The sequence below is a fragment of the Quercus robur genome, chromosome 2 (genome assembly GCF_932294415.1).
Source record: "Quercus robur chromosome 2, dhQueRobu3.1, whole genome shotgun sequence".
NCBI classification, from domain to species: domain Eukaryota; kingdom Viridiplantae; phylum Streptophyta; class Magnoliopsida; order Fagales; family Fagaceae; genus Quercus; species Quercus robur.
In genome coordinates, this window is record NC_065535.1 from 63623596 (window position 1) to 63645786 (window position 22191).

Sequence of the window (22191 nt, forward strand, 5' to 3'; positions counted from 1 at the left end):
GTCACACACACTCCCTACTTCCATCACACACACACAACTAGGAAGAAAGTCTTTCTTTCTTTCTTTCTTTCTTTGCTTTTTTTTTCTTCTTCTTTGCTAAAGCCATGGTCATGACGAAAAGGCAGATCTTTGTAGTTTTCATGGTCTTAGTTTTGCTTGTTGCACTGGTTTGTGCAAGTCATGTTACTATAAACGAAGAAGAAGAAGCTGACAGGATATTGCAACTTCCTGGGCAGCCTAAGGTCTCTTTCCAGCAGTACTCAGGCTATGTTACTGTAAATCATGTTGCTGGTAGAGCCCTCTTTTACTGGCTCACTGAGGCTGACCATAACCCCTTGTCAAAACCCTTGGTAATTTGGCTTAATGGAGGTTAGACTCTCTCTCTCAGCAAGTACATAAATATGTGTGTAAGTTCGAGTGTTTTATCATTTTTAACTGTTTATGTAAAATGCATGCAAGTATAAACCAAGAGTCTGGTTTTGTTATTAGTTATGATAAAAAAATTTATGTCACTTGTACTATACTCTTGAGATGGTTTAGAGAAGAAATCAGAAGCTGTTTAGTGTCACTGTTATATTGCCTTTAGTGATATGATTCTCCATTGTTCCTTCTTTGTTAGTCTATGCTCAAATGTGTTTCACATAATATATATATGTGCTAGAAAACACTTATTTCTCACGTTGCCGACATAATAATAAGCTATGCAGAAAAATTCTTTTAGTTGGGCTTCATTATGTTTCTATAAAAAAATTTATAAAAAAAAAAATAAAAAAATAAATAAAAATTGCTTGGAAATACTATTGTTTACATTTGGAGGGTCACCTTTTTTCCTTTTTTTAAAAAAAAAAAATATATATATATATATATATATTATCTTTTGGTGGACAAGAAACCCCTTGAGTTGTAGGACAAGAGACCCTTTTTGTATTATGTGTAGTGAAGGATAGTTTTAATTTGCTATAGGTATCCTTGATTTTTAGAGTAAAATTCGAAAGGACAAGTACCGAAAAAGAAAGAGAGCCCACATCAATGGCCTACCAATGGCTAGGAATGGTGACCTAACTACTGCCATTCAAACCCATACACGGCCTATCTTCCAAGTTTCCAATACATAATTAAGCCAAAGAAACCCATCACACTAAAATCCAAACAAAAACGTAATGTCTCTCTCTCATCAGTAATTATCTTATGCATCTTATATATATACATGCATCATATTCTTTATATAATGTGTATAGTGTCTATAGACTATAGACCCCACAGTAAAGAGATGAATATATTTAGATGCATATAAGATAACCATCTCTCTCGTAACTGGCATGGAAGTGAACAGAACCATTCAATGCTTGAAAACAACCAAAAACTGACCTCATTAATTGTCACAAACGCTGCGCAGTTCTGTATTGGTGCACCATCAATAATGCACAGCTAAAATTAGCAGAACTTGAAGTCTTCTATAGCTACAGCCCCCACTAAACCAAAGTAGCCAAACCCAAGATGATTACATTAACGAAGTAGAAATTAAAAATAGTAGGAAAAAGTTAACGGATACTTTAAGGATAGTTGTTTAAAAACTATTTATTGACATGTGTAACTTTTGCGTGATGATTACTTCAAAAATATAAATACTTGTGAGATGTGGGGTAAAGGTCGGAGTTCAAACATCTAAGAATGAGATTCACATATGTACTTAGATTAGGGTAGAGTAGATTTGTTATCTTATATAAAATAAAATAAAAAATAAAAACTATTTATTAAAGTTTTTTATGGGAAAGGAAAAAAAGTAATTTTTTTTACAGTTTTTTATATATTTTTTTATAATGAAAGTGGTATTAAAACTTTATTAAAATGATCTATTAATAAATACTCTAAGTACACCCATTAACAGGACTCAAAATACTTAACTCAATTAGATTACCTTTGGTCAGAGTTTAGTCTCAATAAGCCGTTAGTACACTACCCAAATCCCTGTGTTCTAACTTAACAACTAATTCATCTCAAAAAAAAAAAAAAAATACTTAACTCAGTTTAAATATGTAGCCTTTTTTTTTTTTCTTTTTTTTCCGTTCAAAGATATCTATTCAATTTTACCTCCACTAGTTCAACTTACAATGAAAAAATATCCAAATTAACGAGTTGTTGTTTTCATATCACTGTCTAATGGGTCTCAAAGAGAATCTCGCATATTTGTTTTTTTTGATCTCGAGAAACTTGCATATTAGACCATATAATGATATACCTGATGAATTTATCATTTATATGATCATGACTTCAACTATTTTCTCCATTAATTCTCTATCCCAGAAAAATAAATAAATAAATGGGACCATCATTCAAATTCATATACTCATGATTTTCTCTTATAAAAAATTCTAAAATTACTACCAACGTAACTATTAAAGATTTACAAATTAAGGTGGCAATAATGAATGTGATTGGTGTTGCTTTAACAATTAGTAAATAAATACTCGATCTAAATTACATTTATGTAATTTGTATGTTGACAAATTAATTTATAAAACTTATGTAATAAAATTTGTCATATTTTGTAGCTAACATTATTTTTCTCTATTGATGCTTGTTTTGTGATTAGGCCCTGGTTGCTCCTCTGTGGCATATGGCGCATCAGAAGAAATAGGCCCATTTAGAATAAACAAGACAGCCTCAGGATTGTACTACAACAAGTTCTCATGGAACACTGTGGCCAACCTCTTGTTCCTGGAAACTCCAGCAGGAGTTGGCTTCTCTTATAGCAACCAGTCATCCGATCTTTTCAACTCCGGCGATCGACGCACTGGTGGGACCCCACAACCTCTCATTTTGAATCATTAATTATTAGCACTTTGTTGTTTTCGAAAGAATGGATGCTCATGATTGATTGGTAGGCCATATTTAAGAGACTAGAAGCACTCAATTATAAGCTCGTAGTCTTGGACGATTGGCTAAAAATAAACCATTGACTAACTCTAGTAATTTAATTATAGTTTCAAGATTAAGATCACCCAGTTAAAAAAGGATGAGACTTGATGTAAAGCATGCATAATTGCCATCTTGATGGATTCGATGGATCTTTGGTCCACGCTTATGACATGTGTTCCACCTATTTGTACAATCAAATAGTCCCTATAGGCTATAGATTTGGTGTGGACGTTCTAGATATTTTTTTTTTTTTTTTTTTTTTTTTTTTTAAGTCTATGAAAAGATTATGGAGATTATAAGATGTCTCTTCTTTGAAAATTGTTACAATGACAGGAGAAAGAAAGGTATTTGAGTCCTAGTTGTTCTTAAGAATATGAATCAACCTCATAAATTATAATTGTCCGTTTAGATTGAGGGAGAGGGAGGGAGAGTAGAGATGGCAGGAAATAGGCTTATTTCCTGCCATCTCTACTCTGCTCTCTACTCTCCCTCCCTTCCCCCTCAATCCAGGACCAAAGACTTGTTCCGTCATAGATGAATATATACACTTGAATCCTTGGAAGTATTTTCCCATGGAACACATCAAAATTTTGGAATAATCTGAGATAGATCAATCACAATTTGAGATTGAAAATTTGCTTTCATGCATAATAAAACGGTTCTAATTTGATAGTTTCTGATTAGCATTTTTTTTTTTTAGTTCAAAGTTTGAAGTATTATTCAATGTATAGTGCACATGTAATAAATCTAATGAGGGGGTTATTATTTAGCCAAGGATTCTCTGGAATTCCTATTACGATGGTTGGATCGTTTCCCCCGTTACAAGCAAAGAGAAGTCTATATCACAGGCGAGAGCTATGCAGGACACTACGTTCCTCAGCTGGCCAAAGAAATTATGATGTATAATAAACATTCCAAGTATCCCATAAATCTCAAAGGAATAATGGTATACTCTTCAATCTCTCATGTCTATTTCTATTTCCATATTTGCATGACTTCAATTTGTAACCTTGTATCCTTAGCATAAGTACTAAAAGCTGACTTTGTTTTATGGATTTCTTAGGCCCAAACAAACAATTTAGTATCCAGAATACATAGGTGTTTTATATATCTAATTGTTAATTTTAATGAAGCACAAAAATATATAATTATACTAGCTACTAATTAAATTAAATGCAGGTTGGCAATGCAGTCACAGACAACTACTATGATAACCTAGGGACAGTGACATACTGGTGGAGCCATGCCATGATCTCCGATAAAACATACAGGCAGCTCATCAACACATGTGATTTTACGCATCAAAAGGAATCGAATGAATGTGATTCGGTGTATAGTTATGCCATGGATCAAGAATTTGGTAACATTGATCAATATAACATCTATGCACCCCCTTGCAACAAATCTGATGGTAGCAAAGCCACTCGCCAGACTATGCGGTTGCCTCACAGACCCCATCAGGTATATCATAAAAATTACAATAGTAATCAATGGTATTTATAATCTAATAATAATACAATAATGACAGTGATAATAGTTTTATGTTTCTATTTCTCCTTGTTTCCTTTGTTTCGTTAAGGAAATTTGACAATACTTGTGTTAATAAATTTGTTATCATCCTGTAAGAAGACCTTTTTTTGATGGATTTTCCAGACTTTCCGGCAAATGTCCGGGTATGATCCTTGTACGGAAAAATATGCTGAGATTTACTACAATAGGCCAGATGTGCAGAAAGCACTCCATGCCAACATAACTAAAATTCCTTATAAGTGGACTGCTTGCAGGTGAGTCAACAACTCTACATTATCATGCTTAAGCACTCTACAACCAAATTCAAAATAGGCCTCTGCTTTCCCTTTCTAGCTAGTTTTACATAAACTGTATTTCATTTGATGCAGTGAGCTTTTGAATCGAAATTGGAAGGACACAGATGTATCCATTCTTCCAATTTACAGGGAAATGATAGCCGGTGGTTTGAGAATTTGGGTTTTTAGGTTGGCCATGTTATATTTGATTAACTTGCTACCACAACAATTTGATCTCTCCCAATATAATATTTATACTTAGATATTCATTTTAGAAATATAACTGCTATTCTTTCTGAGGCTAATGCAGTGGTGATATCGACTCAGTAGTGCCAGTTACAGCCACTAGATATTCCCTTGCACAACTAAAATTGGAAACCAAAATTCCATGGTATCCTTGGTATGTTAAGAAGCAGGTAAGTCAATTAATCCTTTACTATACTCAACTTTTGACTGACAAAATCATTATATTATTATTGTTACTTCGGCATTAATGGTCTATAATACAAGCCTAAATGTCAAGAGTCTTATAGTTCAATGACATTGCTCTAACGTTCAAATCCCCCCTTCCATTGTTGTAACTATCGAATTATCAAAAATATATAAAACAAGTCTACCAAGCAAAATTAAGCCCTATTAAATATCCTTGATCTTCTGTATGTAATTTGTGTTGGATTTGGATTAGATTGAAAATTTTCCTCTGCCTACTACATTATGATTTAGAATGCCCTCATTTTCTCACATCCTCACATCCAAATAGGTCCCAATCTCAATTAGTATTAGGCTCTAACCAATGATCTACAACTTTAAGAGGGAATCCACAATTGTAACTCAAACCTTAACCATTTGACTAATTAATGAATATGTTATTGGTACTCATACTATACCAATCATGGTGCTGTCATCTGTGAAGGTCGGAGGCTGGACAGAGGTATATGAAGGGCTAACATTTGCTACAGTGAGGGGGGCAGGCCATGAAGTACCACTTTTCAAGCCCAGGGCAGCCCTTCTGCTATTCAAATCATTTATCAGAGGGGAGCCTCTTCCAAAGTCTTGAAAAAAGATGTCTTACTTTTTAATTTTTTAAGAATTGTTACTGTTCAACTTCTTTGAATTGTTGTTATTGTAGAAAAGGAAAAGTAATTTTTAATTGTTAACAAACCAGTCAAGAGAGACTCTGATTGTGTAATATTAAAAAAAAAAAAAATGTAATGGAAGAATTCAGGTTATATTTGCATTTGTCTGAATCCCTTTGAGTAGGTAAGACTAATCACTAATCTAAAGAACAATTGTAGGCCATCAATGTCAACCTGATCCTGCTTGATATCACTTCATGCATGTGTCTCTGTTATACGCATGGTTTCAATTGAGGTGGGCTAACATAACATTAGAGCATTTGCATTGGATTAGGAAATTTTTTTTAATAGTCAAATTTCACTTTAAACATACCTTTTTTTTATTTTGTTAGGCCATGTCTGACTATTATTATTACTTTACTAGTATCAAACTCTTTTATTTTTTACTATTTTATATAAATATTATTTATCTACTCTATTTCATTCAACGGATCTGATACCCCAGTGCCCAAATCAACCATCTCACCCCCAACTGCTAACTCTGCCCCTCCCATACCCAAGCCCAAGATTGGCCTCCCACCGAGATTGCAATCCAATGGCCAAGATTGGCCACCTTAATGCCTTTTCCACCTAACTGTCCGCAATGGGCCAGTCTGGCCCATTTTTACTTAGAGCATGTGCCTAGGGGTTGTTGACCAGTCAACAGATCAAGTTGAAAGGGAAAATCCCAGCTCATGGCCCATCGCATGGGCAATGCCCATTTGGTCTTTAACAGGCCTTTAATGGGCTTATAAATTTTAATTGAAAAACTATTCTATTATATGTCATAAAACGCAAATGATCAATATGAACTATAAAAGATACTTTTTAAAAATAAAAAAAATAAAAACTATTGATTTACTTTTATTGATAAGAACAAATAAGTACATTGATGTATTCATGAATATATATATATATATATATATATATATGACAACTAATTACATTGGTAGATTTGTTCATGTTGTGGACTGTCTAGTATTCACTCGCCTCTCTAACTTCAATCGCTGAAATGCCTCCACTAATTCCACTTCTCGTATGGTCTTTAGTGAGCTAGGCTATCAAGCTCAGCCGAATGGGTTTTTAACAGGCCTTTAATGGGCTTATAAATTTTAATTGAAAAACTATTATATTATATGCCTTAAAACGCAAATGATCAATTTGAACTATCAAAGATGCTTAAAAAAAACTATTGATTAACTTTTATTGATAGGAACAAATAAGTACATTGATGTATCCATGAATATATATATATATATATATATATATATATATATATATATATATATATTACAACTAATTACATTGATAGACTTGTTCATGTTGTGGACTGTCTAGTATTCACTAGGGCCTCTCTAACTTCAACCGCACTCAAATGCCTCCTGTAAAGTTGTAATTTACAACTATGTTTTTGTTGGCTTTAATTCCGTGCCAAATTTTATTGTAATTATGTTCAATTTTTTGTACCCTGTATTTCACGTGGGTTTTATTTGTAAGGGTTGTCTGTGAGAGAGAGTGTGTGTGAAGACTCAAGGCAAATTGAAGACTGAAGTGTTTTCATAGGTAGCTTGCGAGTAAGCATCTTGTGAAGTGATGCATGTGCCCTGCACATGACTGGAATGTGAAGAGTCAGGACAGGATGGAGACAACTGGTTTTTGCGAGTGTTTCATGGGTAAGGCCTTGCCACGAGATTCCCACGAAACATTCTGTTTTGCTGAACTGTCATTTCTGATACACACTATCTGTACTCACACTATATATACTCTCATTACCCACACATGTTGAGAAGTGTTTCTGAGAGAAAACCCTAGCCACAAATCTTAAGAGTTAAAGATTGTTATATCCACAATTCTCTACACAATTACTTGTGGATTTTCCTCAACTCCTACCTCTCCATTTTCATACCATTGAGAGGTTGGTAACCCAAACACTTACCACACCCTTTTAGAGTGTCAAGTGAGGTTTTGGTGCTGCTAAGAAGCATTGGAAGAAGTCAGACTTTAGCGGATGCAATCGGGCGTATTATGGGATCTAAAGAGCTAAACAAGACACGGTTCTGAGAAGCCTTATTGGAGTAGGAACTTGGAAGGTTTAGGTGCATCAGGTAGATTAGGCTTGGAGGGTCTCTTGCCAACCCATGTATCCCAACTGATTGTCTAGTAGATCGATTACCGATTGGAGGGCAGCAGAAAGGTTTTACGCCGAGTACTTCGGTTTCCTCTTCGATAACACATCGATGTGTTATCTTGTGTTTGCATTTTTCTTCCCTACTTTTTTAGCTTTCATATTATTACTGTGTTATATTGAATATGGCTTAGAGTAGTTTATTTGTTTATCCGCTTGCATTTACTCTATTTCGCATTTAGTATAAGTTAGAGTAAAATCTATCCAGCCGTAATTTTTTGACTTGGGATCTAAACAGCTCTTGTGTTTTAACACATTTTCGAGCTTTCACCTCCACTAATTCCACTTCTCGTATTGCTTCATGTCCTTTTGTATTTGCTAAGTTCCAACCCTTTAAGCACACGAATGCCTCAATAGTCATGATACTAAGACCACATCTTTTGTCATATACAATTGTACCACCTGCAGAACAAGCTGCTTTACAATACAGTGGAAACAAGTTTTGATCATAAATCACAAGTCATGATAAGCAAAGGATACTTACTATGATGTGTTTTCCCCCAACCCAGTAAATCAAATGATTCTTTTTCATTCGTATCAATTGTCAAATATAGATTGATTTAAATAATGTTGTAATGTAGTTAAGCCACTTTCTCTTCTTCTTTTAAACATGTGTTTTGGCAAACTTGCAGAGAAGCTTATTGTGTTTGGGAACCAATATTAGAATTTTCATATGCATTTCTATAATAATCAAATAATTGTGCTATTATGTTTTGGAATGACTGTATGGTCTCTTGAATTTTTTTCAATATCATTCATATATATTGTTTCTTAAAAAAACACTTAACTCTTGTAGTTCAAACAAAGGATAAAAAATAATAGCCATTCCAAAAATTAGAGACATATTTCCCCAATATTTGTCAAATTTTTGTCTCATTAAATCTAACACTTTATCAAATATACCAAAGCATGTCCATATAAAACTTCAAATATTAGAAAAATGTTAGTCAATTGAATTAAAACTCTACACGATTGTTGGATATTATACGCCACAAAAAAAAAAAATCTTAATCATGGGAATTTAAAAAAATAAATAAATAAATCTCTTACAACGCCTGCTAACTTCTAATCATTTTCTTCAATTTTTTCTAGAGGACACTTGAACTTTGAAAACGATGAGAATAATATAAATTTAAAACATATTTGTATTTTATTACTAAATATAAAAGGAGAAAAGTGGCATTCCACCTATGAGGTACATCAATATCTTTTTCTCTTTCTTTTATATTCTATACAACCTCTTGTATATAATGTATATCTTGCTTGAGAACTATTAATATTTTGGACTATATCTTTTATTTTTTTTTTTCACTAGAAAAAGATAAATAAGTTAAACCATCTTGCACAATTAAATTAAAAATCTTTGCACAACAACATAAATAAGACCAAAAAAAAAAAACTTGAAATGAGCGGGAAGTTACTATCGTTGTGATGATGTTACTGTGCACAGCAAGGACCTTTTATATATTGCTTGCCGTGACTGATTTTTACCATTTTAGCTTTTAACTATTTTTGTCTGGTTTAGGATGTTCTTCCCGACCACCCATTGGTTTGTCAGCTGTCCAGCCACCACCACTTACCTGTGCTGGCTATGCCATTCTCCATTACCAAACAAAGAAGACTGTTTTGTTTGCTTGCTCATCATGGCTTATTCACCATAGTGTGGGTATTTTCTTTTGCTATCCCTCATGGCATGCACCCAGTGATTCCAACTCATCATTCCTTCTTTTGGGTGGTGTGTCATCCCAGCAGGACATCACCCCCAAAAGAATATGAGCGGGAACCCCAGAGTAGGCTTTCCCTTCTCCCCACCGCCAGACCATACCCTCTTTTACCTCTGACCATGACCCACCACTCCTGTATTGGCTAGGTACAGGTAGGTAGTGCTTAGGCCTTGCGCATGCTCCATTTCCTGTGTATGTCACAAGCTTGTCTGCAGCTTATGCGTTTGTCATGGTCTAGAGGCTCATCTATGCATTTTGTCGCTCATCCTTGACCTCTTATGGCATGAACTATTTTCTAATCTTCCCTCCTTTATTGGCTTGTGTTGTGAAATTTTAAAATACTTGCAAGTGTACGAACCGTACCAAAGTATAGTTGGACAAAAACGAGGTCGAACCCATAGGGACTTGTATGAACGTAGGAAAATTAATTAAACCTTAACCAAATTAATCCTAATCTAGTTTAATAAAAATTGGTTGTTTGCAATTAAATAAACTAAGCAAATAAAAAAATGACGAAACTACACTATTGGTCCCTGAAGTTTATCCTGTATGCGCATTTGGTCCCTCAAGTTTGAAGCGAGCACAATTAGTCCCTTAAGTTTTAAAACTGAATTGTATTGGTCATTTTACTAACTGCTGTTAACAGTGTTACTTACATGGCTAACATAACAAAGACTTAATTTTTTTTTTTAATTAAAAACATGCCACTACATTAAATTAATTAAAAACATGATTTGTTTTTAATATCAGATTTTGTTTAATTTGTAACTTCTCGTGCGGCGGCAACATCTCGTCCTTGTCCAAATCGTCCTCGCGCCACAATCTCATGCGGCGGCAACATCTCATCCTCGTCCAAATCGTCCGCCGCCACGTCATCGGCAATCATCTCGTTCGGATTCTTCGCTGCCATCACCTTCAACAGCACCAGAACATTCATCGGAGCCGACTGCCAGTGAAGCTACAGGTTCTCGTTCTGCTCATTCTGGAACTTCCTGTTGCAGTTTAGAGCCTAAGAGAGCTCTCTCTCCAGCGGCCTTGGGATCACCGGAATCGCGGAGATTGATGGCTTCCGACACAGAACTGGTCCGTCTCGGAAATTCCGGGACCGGTTATCGGTTTCCTGCAACGCCACGAGGATTCCCAAGCTCGTTGATTTCTGTAACTTGTTAGCTGATCGTGATCGTAGTGATCGTCGTCCGTGAAGTCATTGGTCCAAAACACTTCAGCTTCGTTGAGCTCATCTCCACTGCCTACGTCGACGGACAACGATGGAGAGAAAGAGAACACAGTGAGAAATCGGTCGCTCGACGGTGACCGCCGGTGACGATAGCTGATAGATTCCATTGTTGATTTGGATATCAAAGAGTCTTTGAGACTCTGTTTTTGTTAAACAAATATCAGATTTTTTTTTTTAATCCAGCCAATATGATTTTTCAATTTCATCTAAGAACTATTTTTTTTTAATTTTTTAATTAAAAACATGCCACGTTATTAAAAAAAATGCCAAGTCATTGTTCTGTTAGCTATATAAGTAACACCGTTAACAACAATTAGTAAAGGGACCAATACAACTCAGTTTTAAAACTTAAGGGATTAATTGTGCTCGCTTCAAACTTAAGGGACCAATTGCGCACACAGGATAAACTTCAAGGACCAATAGTGTAGTTTCGCCATAAAATTAAGTAAATAGTTAAACTAAGCAAAAGATATAAAGCAATAAAAAAATGTAAACAATCAAGAGAAAGGAATTAAGGTTTTGGAATCCACCTTGTAAGTCATATCAGCATATATTTATGATCATTAATTTTTCCCAACTCACTACATGATAATCTAGAAATCAATCTTGCTATCATGAAAAATATCATCATTCTTATTTTAAAAATCAAAAGCATGTTCTTCTTCGCTTCTTAAGTATAAAATCAAATCATCAATTGTATCCGTAGCCAAACAAATCACAAGATATATCCAATTCTAAAAATCAAATCATAAATTGTATCCATTGACAGACAAATCACAAGCGATATCCAATTTTATAATCAAGAATTAATAAACCAAGCATTCAATCAATTAAGACAAATCCTAAATCATGAGAAAAACATGATTGAACTCATATCTAGAATCACATCTTAGTCAATTGATATGAAGCAAGAACAATTTAAATCAATAAAGAACAACTATTGTGGGAAAAATCAAATCACATAAATATTACTGTTAATCCTTAACAAGGTTTCATCCTCAACCCTAATTATAAATTTAGCTACACATGATAATTGAAAGAAAACACAAAAATAAAATACTAAACATTAAACTAGACAAATAAAATAAAACTAACTGTCATGGAAGAAAAGCAAAGAAGTAGCCGCACTCTCTATGTACAACCCCCAGCCCTAGCACTAGCCTCAGCCTCCTTTAACAATCTAACCTAGAGGCTTATATATGAAAATAGCCGCCTTACACTAAGCTCTATTCCTAATACAATCAGAATAAGGAATCCATATTTCCAAGCCACGCACATGCAGGGGACTCCGTGGCCTAGCTTTACACGCTGACTTGTATTTCTTTTGTAATACGAACACCTCATGGCTTGATTGTAAGAGTTTCTTTCCTAGCAAACTTCATCCATGTTGGATTGCATCTTGGCTTCTACTTGAATACACGCCTGGGCTGGGTGTTCTATTTCTTTGGGCTGAATCTTTACTTCATGGCAAGCTCTCTTCTCTTGAGTTGGCTTTATAATCGGCCTGACCCACCTAGCATTCAACTTGTGACTTGTTCAGCTTCTCAATTGTGAATAGCCTTTATTTTCCATAAAACAAATATAATATATAATTAGTCACAAAATAATATAAAAGGAAGGCTAACTAGGCAAATCTGATGGTACTTTATTGTATATATTTCATGCACATCAGCTTGCTCCTTTCAAGGGCCAGGCCTTGTTTGATTGTGGATTTTCCCCTCTTCAGTCCATTCTTTGCTCCTTCCGTACTCTTGTTGCCATTCCTACCATACCACTCTACTATTCTTGTTGTGGTGTTATTTTACCCGTGCTTGCTGGGCCTCTTTGGGCCTGCTGCCTGTTATTCTCTCAATGACTCAGTATGGTCATTGGACTTATACTCATGCCACTTTGGGCTTTCTTGATCCATTACATTGCTTGTGGGCTCCTTTGTCTCATTTCTTTCTTCTTGGGCATCCTTGGCCCATTTGTTTTCTTTGGGCATCCTCGACCCATTTTCTAATTTTGCATTCTCATGGGTTTTTACTAACTCTTTTGGACTTCCCTGACCCAATTACCTTATCCTCCATCCTTGGGGCTCATGGATTTTCCATCAACCCCTTACTTCCTTACTTCATTACCTTGGGCTTGTTGTGGCCCATTCTTACTTTTCTACATCACATAATACCCATGGGTTTACTACTTCTCTCTCTGGGCTCCTTTAGGCCCATTTACTTTCCTCAATGCCCATTTATTTACTTTATGGACCTATAATCCATTGTTTCTACCATTCGGGTTTAATGGTTTTTCTATTAATTCACTAACTCTACTCTATCCATATTGTTGGGTTTCTTCCTACTACTGGCCTTCCAAAATGAGCATTAACACACATGCATCAAAGTAAATAAATGTAGTTAAATTACTTTTAGAGCATCACCATTAGTGGTGGTAAAATAGCTTTTTAGCTATTTTGCCACTTCAAACTTCGATTTAGTGCCTAAGAGCATCCACATCAGTGGATGTAAAACTTTGCAAAATACAAAAAACAACCAATTTTACACATTTTGCCTCAAAACTCTTCCATATCAGTCTTTCTAAAACTGTGTATATTTAAACATTTGCTATAGTAACCATGCATATATACACGGTTACTGTAGATGTGTATCTTATTATTTTATTAATTTCACGTTCGCATCTTTTTTTTTTCTCTCTTCTTTGTGCACAACAAACTCAGTGATTTCTCCTCTCCTCATCTTCTTTTTCCTCAGATACACACAAACACACCCACACACAAACAAACCCACACAGACAAACCAACAGAGAGACAGATCAATGCTTGACTAGAACGATCGGTGCTTAACTAGAACGATCAGTGCTTGATCAATGCTTGTGGGTCACGGGAATGGGTTTTGATGCTGGCAGCGGAGATGATGCTTAAGGCGGCTTAAGGGTCGAACACAGGTAGAGGAGATCTGACTGAGAGTGAGTGGAGATTGGGTCTTGTTTGAGGAGTGAGTATAGGTCTTGCTAGTTTTGCAATGAAGGTGTTTGATGTTTATTCTCAATAAGCATGGAAGAGAACGAGTGAGAGAAAGTGAGGGGTTTGAGATGGCGATGAAGGTGTCTACGGAGATTTGACTGAGAGGGTATGGATTAGACCGAGAGGGAAAGGTGATCTGTGTTCAGAAATGGGTATAAAGATGGGTATAGAGAGAGAGCAACAAATCAGAAAAAATGGGTAGAGAGAGAGAGAGAGCGCATATGTAAAGGTAGTTGAGAGAAATAATTAAAAATTTGGGAAAATTGATTATTTAAATAAAATATGTTGTAGAATAGATGGATTGATGTGAAGGATTTTGAGAAATGGGTATGTAAAATAGAAAAAGTAGGTTTTTAGTATAAAATAGAATGAAACTTTTGCACATACTGATATTAATGCTCTAAGAGTATTAGTATTGGTGGTGCTAAAAAGCTATATTACTATTTTTATCACCACCAAATACAAAAATAGGGCTACATTGGTAGAGTCAAAGCCAAATAATTTGGCTCCACAGCTACAGTGCACAGTTACTTTTGGCTGTGCACTGTAGCTCAAAGGTATAATGAAATAATAATATTTTATTTACCTCTTCAACTAAATAATGTTTCTTTGTTTTTTTTTTCTTTCTTTTTTTCTTTCATACATCCTCTAGTTCAATCTAATACCTCTCCCTTTTTTTTCTCTCTCTTCCTCCAACTGACCCAAATCTTCCATAGAAGCTCACTCTCTCCCTTTATTTTTATTTTTTCCCCCTCTCTTCCTTCACTTGCCACCGACTCATTAGATTTGCCTAGTGCAGAACCATTAGATTTACCTAACCACCGACCCATCGAAGCTCTGTGCTCGGTCAAGGCAAACAGCAAAACGGCGCCATGATTGGTGATGGTGAAAATTCTGGATTCATGGGTTTTGGATTGTTGGGTTTGTGGGCTTCTGATATGTTGTTGTTGTTTTTTTTTTTTTTTTTTTTTTTTTTTTTTTTTTTATTTTTTATGGTGTTGTCTGCTGCTCATGTGTTTGCCATGGTCTAGAGGCTCATCTATGCATTTTGTCTCTCATCCTTGACCTCTTATAGCATGAACTATTTTCTAATCTTCCCTCCTTTATTGACTTGCTCCTTTCAAGGGCCAGGCCTTGTTTGATTGTGGCTTTTCCCCTCTTCAGTCCATTCTTTGCTCCTTCCGTAATCTTGTTGCCATTCCTACCATACCACTCTATTATTCTTGTTGTGGTGTTATTTGACCCATGCTTGCTGGGCCTCTTTGGGCCTGCTACCTGTTCTTCTCTCAATGACTCAGTATGGTCATTGGACTTATACTCATGCCACTTTGGGCTTTCTTGATCCATTACATTGCTTGTGGGCTTCTTTGTCTCATTTCTTTCTTCTTGGGCATCCTTAATCCATTTGCTTTCCTTGGGCATCCTAGACCCATTTTCTAATTTTGCATTCTCATGGGCTTTTTACTAACTCTTTTAGACTTCCCTAACCCAATTACCTTATCCTCCATCCTTGGGGCTCATGGGCTTTCCATCAACCCCTTACTTCCTTACTTCATTACCTCGGGCTTGCTGTGGCCCATTCTTACTTTTCTACATCACATAATGCCCATGGGTTTACTACTTCTCTTTCTGGGCTCCTTTAGGCCCATTTATTTACTTTATGGACCTATAATCCATTATTCTTACCATTCGGGTTTAATGGTTTTTCTATTAATCCACTAACTCTACTCTGTCCATATTGTTAGGCTTCTTCCTACTACTAGCCTTCCAAAACGAGCATTAACACACATGCATCAAAGTAAATAAATGTAGTTAAATTACTTTTAGAGCATCACCATTGGTGGTGGTAAAATAGCTTTTTGGCTATTTTGCCACTTCAAACTTCGATTTAGTGCCTAAGAGCATCCACATCAGTGGATGTAAAACTTTGCAAAATACAAAAAGCAACCAATTTTACACATTTTGCCTCAAAAATCTTCCACATCAGTCTTTCTAAAACTGTGTATATTTACACATTTGCTATAGTAACCATGCATATATGCACGGTTACTGTAGATGTGTATCTTATTATTTTATTAATTTCACGTTCGCACCTTTTTTTTCTCTCTCTTCTTTGTGCACAACAAACTCAGTGATTTCTCCTCTCCTCATCTTCTTTTTCCTCAGATACACACAAACACACCCACACACAAACAAACCCACACAAACAAACCAACAGAGAGACAAGTCGATGCTTGATTGGAACGATCAGTGCTTGTGAAACGATCGGTGCTTAACTGGAACGATCAGTGCTTGTGGGTCAACAGGAATGGGTTTTGATGCTGGCGGCGGAGATGATGCTTAAGGCGGCTTAAGGGTCGAACACAGGTAGAGGAGATCTGACTGAGAGTGAGTGGAGATTGGGTCTTGTTTGAGGAGTGAGTATGGGTCTTGCTAGTTTTGCAATGAAGGTGTTTGATGTTTATTCTCAATGAGCATGGAAGAGAACGAGCGAGAGAAAGTGAGGGGTTTAAGATGGCGATGAAGGTGTCTATGGAGATTTGACCGAGAGGGTGTGGATTAGACCGAGAGGGAAAGGTGATCTGTGTTCAGAAATGGGTATAGAGATGGGTATAGAGAGAGAGCAACAAATCAGAAAAAATGGGTAGAGAGAGAGAGCTCATATGTAAAGGTAGTTGAGAGAAATAATTAAAAATTTGGGAAAATTGATTATTTAAATAAAATATGTTGTAGAATAGATGGACTGATGTGGAGGATTTTGAGAAGTGGGTATGTAAAATAGAAAAAGTAGGTTTTTAGTGTAAAATAGAAGGAAACTTTTGCACATACTGATACTAATGCTCTAAGAGTATTAGTATTGCTCTAAGAGTATTAGTATTGGTGGTGCTAAAAAAATATATTACTATTTTTATCACCACCAAATACAAAAATAGGGTTACATTGGTAGAGTCAAAACCAAATAATTTGGCTCCATAGCTACAGTGCACAGTTACTTTTGGCTATGCACTGTAGCTCAAAGGTATAATGAAATAATAATATATTATTTGCCTCTTCAACTAAATAATGTTTCTTTGTTTTTTTTTTTCTTTCGTACATCCTCTAGTTCAATCTTCAACCTCTCCCCTTTTTTTTTCTCTCTCTTACTCCAGTTGACCCAAATCTTCCATAGAAGCTCACTCTCTCCCTTTATTTTTATTTTTTTTCCCCCTTTCTTCCTTCACTCGCCACCGACTCATCAAATTTTCCCAGTGCAGAAACATTAGATTTGCCCAACCATTGACCCATCGAAGCTCTGTGCTCGGTCAAGGAGAACAGCAAAACGGCGCCATGATTGGTGATGGTGAAAATTCTGGGTTCATGGGTTTTGGATTGTTGGGTTTGTGGGCTTCTGATATGTTGTTGTTGTTGTTGTTGTTTTTTGTTTTTTTTTTTTAAATATGTTTTTTATAGTGTTTATAGTTCTTCTTCGCATGGGTTTTTCAGTGTTTGATTTTTTTTTTTTTTTTTTTTTTTGTGGGTTTGGTTGTAACTGTGGGTTGTGGTTGAAATGGCAATTTGGTGGCTGTGTTGGTGGTGATTTAGTAGCTGTGGTTGTGGTTGCCGTGGGCTGTGTTGGGTTTGGTTGTAACAGTGGGTTATGGTTGTGGTTGTGTTGGTGGTGGTTTGATTTTTTTTTTCTTTCCATGGGTTGTGGTTGCCACATGGAGCTTGTTGCTAGTGGAGTGATGGTCGAGGTGGATGTGGCTGGTTGAAAGGTTTTTGAGGTTGATATTTATTTTATTTTATTTTATTTTAATAAGTTCTTTATATTATTTTAATCAAATAGCTAAAAATATAGATTCATTGATGTTGGGTGTATTGAAAAGTGAATAGATAAAATAGATAAAGTGACTTTTTTTTTTTTTTTTTTTATGGAGATAAATTGACTTTTGTTGGTGCTAAAGAGCCAAATTTTTGCCTTCACCAATGTGGATGCTCTAATATTGGTGGAGATGTGCCTTCTTGCTACAGTGAACTACCAAGACTTAGTTCACTATAGCAAGAAGGTATAAAAAAAAAATTATTACTTTATCACTTAGTTGGATTTGGTGGCAGAGAGACAGTGAGAAAGAAATTAATTAAAAAATTAATAGTGTTTGACTGATAGTAAAAATAAGACCATTGATGCAGGGAGTGTTGTGAAATTCTATGTTAAAATAGATAAGCTAGCTTTTTAAGGTGTTAAATGCTAAAATTTTTAACTCTACCGATATGAATGCTCTTATCTTTTCCTAACTATTTAAACTTAGAGCACTAGCAATAGTGGTGCTAAAAATAGCTTTTTAGCACCACTACATATAAAAAAGAGTGTTGCAATAGTGGAGCTAAAGGTAAAAATTTTACCTTTATTGCTACAGTGCACAACTATATATGGCTGTGCACGGTAGGTAAGAGCTAAAAAGAAAAATTCATTTTTTATTCTCCATCCGATTAAAATAATATTTGTTCGTTTGTTTTTTTCTATTCTTTTATTCTCCAACCATGCAAGCCTCAGACACACTCTCAACTCCCTCAAACTCACTCTCTCAAACTCTCACCTCTCTGTCTCATCGCCGCCAACCTAACTCGATCCTTAACGTCACCGGCACACCGAAGCTCAACATCACCAACCCACCAGCTGACCCACTTCATCGAACTCCCAAGCCGCCGATCCATGCCTCAGACCCATGCCTCTAATCTGCCGCCGATCCACACCTCTGACCCATCTCGGCCTTCTCTGATGCTCTCAACTCTCTTAACCTCTCACCTCTCTGTCCCGCTGCCGCCGCCACCATCGATCCACGCCTTCGACCTGACTCGCCTTCAAGTGAGTTGTCTTTGTCTTCTTCATCTACATGCTTGGGATTTTTGATTTGGGTAATTGGAATGATAAATTTATAATATTTGTTGACTCTAATGATAAATCGTTGAGGATTGAAATGTATTGGGAATTTTCTGTTTGCAAGAATTTATGTTTTTATTTTTAAATGTTAGTTTGAGAATTTTTTGTGTGCATGGAAGGCTACAATTTTTTTTGTTTCTGTTTTTGCTTCTTGCTATTTTTATTGTTTGTTGATTCTAATTTATTTGCATAGTTCACGAATTTTGGCTCAATGGTAAGTAATTGCAAGCAAATAATATTGTAGGTTGAAATTTGTTGTTAAAAAATAGTGTCAGTTCTTAATTTAAATAGTCTCAACAAGGCATGGAATTTGATTTCAAATCTCCTGTTGATTTTGTTTAAAATAAAAAACCATTCAATCAAATTGATTGCCAGTGGTAATTATTAGATTTTTTTTCTTTCACATGGCATGTGGTTGTGGCTTTGGTTCCTTTTTAGTAAATAATAAATAAAAAACTATAGAATAATTTATGATTGGTACATATATATATATATATATATATGTCATTATCTATAAATAAATACTTCAAAAACTAAAATAGAAAAATGAGGGCAAGTTGTAGAATTGGTCAAATAGTTTGTGCATTTATTCATTTTCCATGAAAGGAGATATTTTGTCTGATTCTGAACAAGAAATTTAATTGTAAAATGATTAACTAAACCAAATTATTTTAGAAATAAGTAAGTAATTTACCGGCTCCAGCTTTTTCTTTCAAGCAAACAATACATGCTGAGGTGGGTTACTTCCCAACACATATAATAAAGTCTTGGTGTTGTCTTATATATAGTGGCTATAAGTCACTTCTTAAGATGTAAAGTCTTAACTGCTCTTGATGTGTGATGAAATCACAATCTAGTGCACGTTGGTTTTCATGATTGGTGAATCTTTGGAATTAATTTATGAGGAATTGATTTTTTTTAATTTCGAAATTCTTACAAACAAACTTGAATCATGATTTCTAGTTTTAATGAGAAATTGTTAGTTTGGTTTTGAGATGCTCAAAAATGAATTTGTTGTTTTCTTTATCAATGGGATTAAGCTACATGTCAAATTAAGTATTTATGCATAATCATGTTCTATTGTTATACTTCTAAGTATTTTAAGTTTTGATATAAATGTTAGCTTGAGAATTTTCTGTGTCCAGGGAAGTTTACATTTTGAAACACTCCAAAAGATCATGAAAGCGTGCATAATTCTCCATATCATGATTGTTGAAGATGAGTGGGATGATAATGAAATGGTAGACTTGGATTATGAACAAATTGATGGAGTGGATAATCCTCTTATGCAAGTGTCACGTGAACAAAGTGATGGATTTATGGCATACATTGAGAGTTATGGATGTATTAGAGACCGAGAAATTCATTCTCAACTCCAGTTGGACCTTATTGAACATTTATAGCAATTGCAAGGCGAGTTGTAGGAACTCCCTTTTTTATATGTTGAGAAGCATGAGTCATAGGAACTTGTGCAAGTGTATGAGTTTTATTGTAATTTGGCTTAAATTATGTATGTGAGTAATTTATGGACTACATTATTCTAGCTATAATATGTGTTCTATTTTATATGTTTTCTTATAAAGTTCCTCCATTTCATAGTTCACATTGTTCCAAGATTGCTTCCGGACAATTGAGACGATTGTTTTAGTCAAAGATAAATTTGTATATACATAATTTGGTTTTAAAAAAAAATAATAATGTTGTTATACTAGACAATAATAGGCTATCTTGATGATTGAGAAATTTTTTTTAGTCAAAAGATAAATTTGTATATATATAATTTGGGGTTAAAACAAAATATTATTATTACACTAGATGATTATTTGCTATCATGATAATTGAGAAATTGTTTTAGTAAAAAACAAATGTATAAGTATAATTTGGGGTAAAAAAAATCTCTTGTTAACACTAGATGATTATTTGCTATTATATGGCGGCAGCAGTGGAAGAGTCAGTGGCAGTGGTAGTGGCAGCGGTAGCGGTTGTGGTGGTTGTGATTGTTGTTTATTATAGTAGATATATTATTTTGTTGTAGTAGATATATTATTTTATTGTGATATTTATATTATTTTATTGTGTTAAAAGCTAAAATAGATCCACTGCTGCTAGATGTTTTGTAAAGTAAGTAAGTAAAATAGATAAAATAATTTTTTATATTACCAAATAGCTAAAATTTTAACTCTATATTGCTATGGATGCTCTTGCATCCTGTTGCCCTTTTCATCTACATCTTTGACTTGTATGACATTTTAAATGGATAGTCCCACTCCCCACGTATAGGGAGCCGGCCTACTCATCACCACACGCAATATATATAGCCTTAATATCTTTTGTACCATCACGATTTATATTTTCTACCTTATTAAAACATTTTCAAACCTCACCTTAAAATTTTCTTTGAGTAACATTTGGATTTGATTTTGATTTGGGGTGGGTATAGTAGTACAAGTTGTAGTTGGTATATTACAGGTGACAAATGCAATGGCTGCTCTAGGATTATTTTCTAGGGGTTTATTAAGAAATATAAATGATATAAAATCTAAAACAAAAGTAAACTTGAATATATTAACATCACAAAAAAAAAAAAAAAAAAAAAAAAAAACCAAATAAATGAATTTTTTTGATTACCTTCTATGATATTTTATATTTTGAAATCGTTGCATGATATCTTTATTATCAATTCTACTAGTTACATTTTTTTCAATGTACAAAGTCAAACAATCATTCATCCACTTATCTCCCATTTGATTGATTGATTTCGAAATTTTTAAGAACTAAATGAGCTTTTTATAAGGTTTAAGAATTAAGATTGACATTAAAAAATTTATATTTTTGTTGTTGCGCTTTTTTTTTTTTTTCAAAATTTAGATCAAATTAGTTTGTTATTGAACTTTTTTTGTGTCTTTAAAAATGTCAAGATATTGTTAAGAACATCATATTCAAGCTTATTTCAATTATGTTTAACAAAATTTTAGAATTAAAGTGTTCAAATTTTTATTTTAGGAGGTCAAAACAATTTTTTTTTTTTTTATTAATATTTTTTATGGGCCAGTTCAGGGGGTTCATTTGAACCCCATGGGTTTCATGTGGAGCCGCCCATGGACAAATGGTAAATTTGGACAACTACCAATATTTTTTTTGGGCCGGGGGGGTGGGTGGGGGGGGAGGGGGAATTGGAGAACCAAGTCACTCATAATATTTCCCTTGTCAGCTACTTCTAATTCATCTAGTAATAAATATGATCATTTCTATGAGCAATTTAAAAA

The 22191-nt window shown here is 34.7% G+C and overlaps 2 protein-coding genes across 2 annotated transcripts; both read left to right on the forward strand.

Moving 5' to 3' along the window:
• LOC126714436 (serine carboxypeptidase-like 25) lies at nt 1-5961 on the forward strand. Its single transcript, XM_050414586.1, has 8 exons — nt 1-369; nt 2594-2797; nt 3690-3865; nt 4099-4380; nt 4573-4703; nt 4818-4913; nt 5035-5140; nt 5638-5961. Exons 1-8 carry the CDS (start codon nt 105-107, stop codon nt 5779-5781), a joined length of 1404 nt encoding a protein of 467 aa, XP_050270543.1. The 5' UTR covers nt 1-104; the 3' UTR covers nt 5782-5961.
• Nucleotides 5962-18499: 12538 nt separating this feature from the next.
• Nucleotides 18500-20507, forward strand: LOC126714437 (uncharacterized). The gene is made up of 2 exons (XM_050414587.1): nt 18500-18850; nt 20071-20507. The coding sequence occupies exons 1-2, from the start codon at nt 18698-18700 to the stop codon at nt 20326-20328; spliced, it is 411 nt and encodes a 136-aa protein (XP_050270544.1). The 5' UTR covers nt 18500-18697; the 3' UTR covers nt 20329-20507.
• The last annotated feature ends 1684 nt before the right edge of the window (nt 20508-22191 follow it).

Coding starts and splice junctions, on each gene's coding strand:
- LOC126714437 (XM_050414587.1), top strand. CDS start 18,698: ATGCCTCAGACCCATGCCTCTAATCTGCCGCCGATCCACACCTCTGAC. Junction 18,851..20,070: donor TCGACCTGACTCGCCTTCAA/GTGAGTTGTCTT, acceptor TTCTGTGTCCAG/GGAAGTTTACATTTTGAAAC.
- LOC126714436 (XM_050414586.1), top strand. CDS start 105: ATGGTCATGACGAAAAGGCAGATCTTTGTAGTTTTCATGGTCTTAGTT. Junction 3,866..4,098: donor TAAATCTCAAAGGAATAATG/GTATACTCTTCA, acceptor AATTAAATGCAG/GTTGGCAATGCAGTCACAGA. Junction 5,141..5,637: donor CTTGGTATGTTAAGAAGCAG/GTAAGTCAATTA, acceptor TCATCTGTGAAG/GTCGGAGGCTGGACAGAGGT.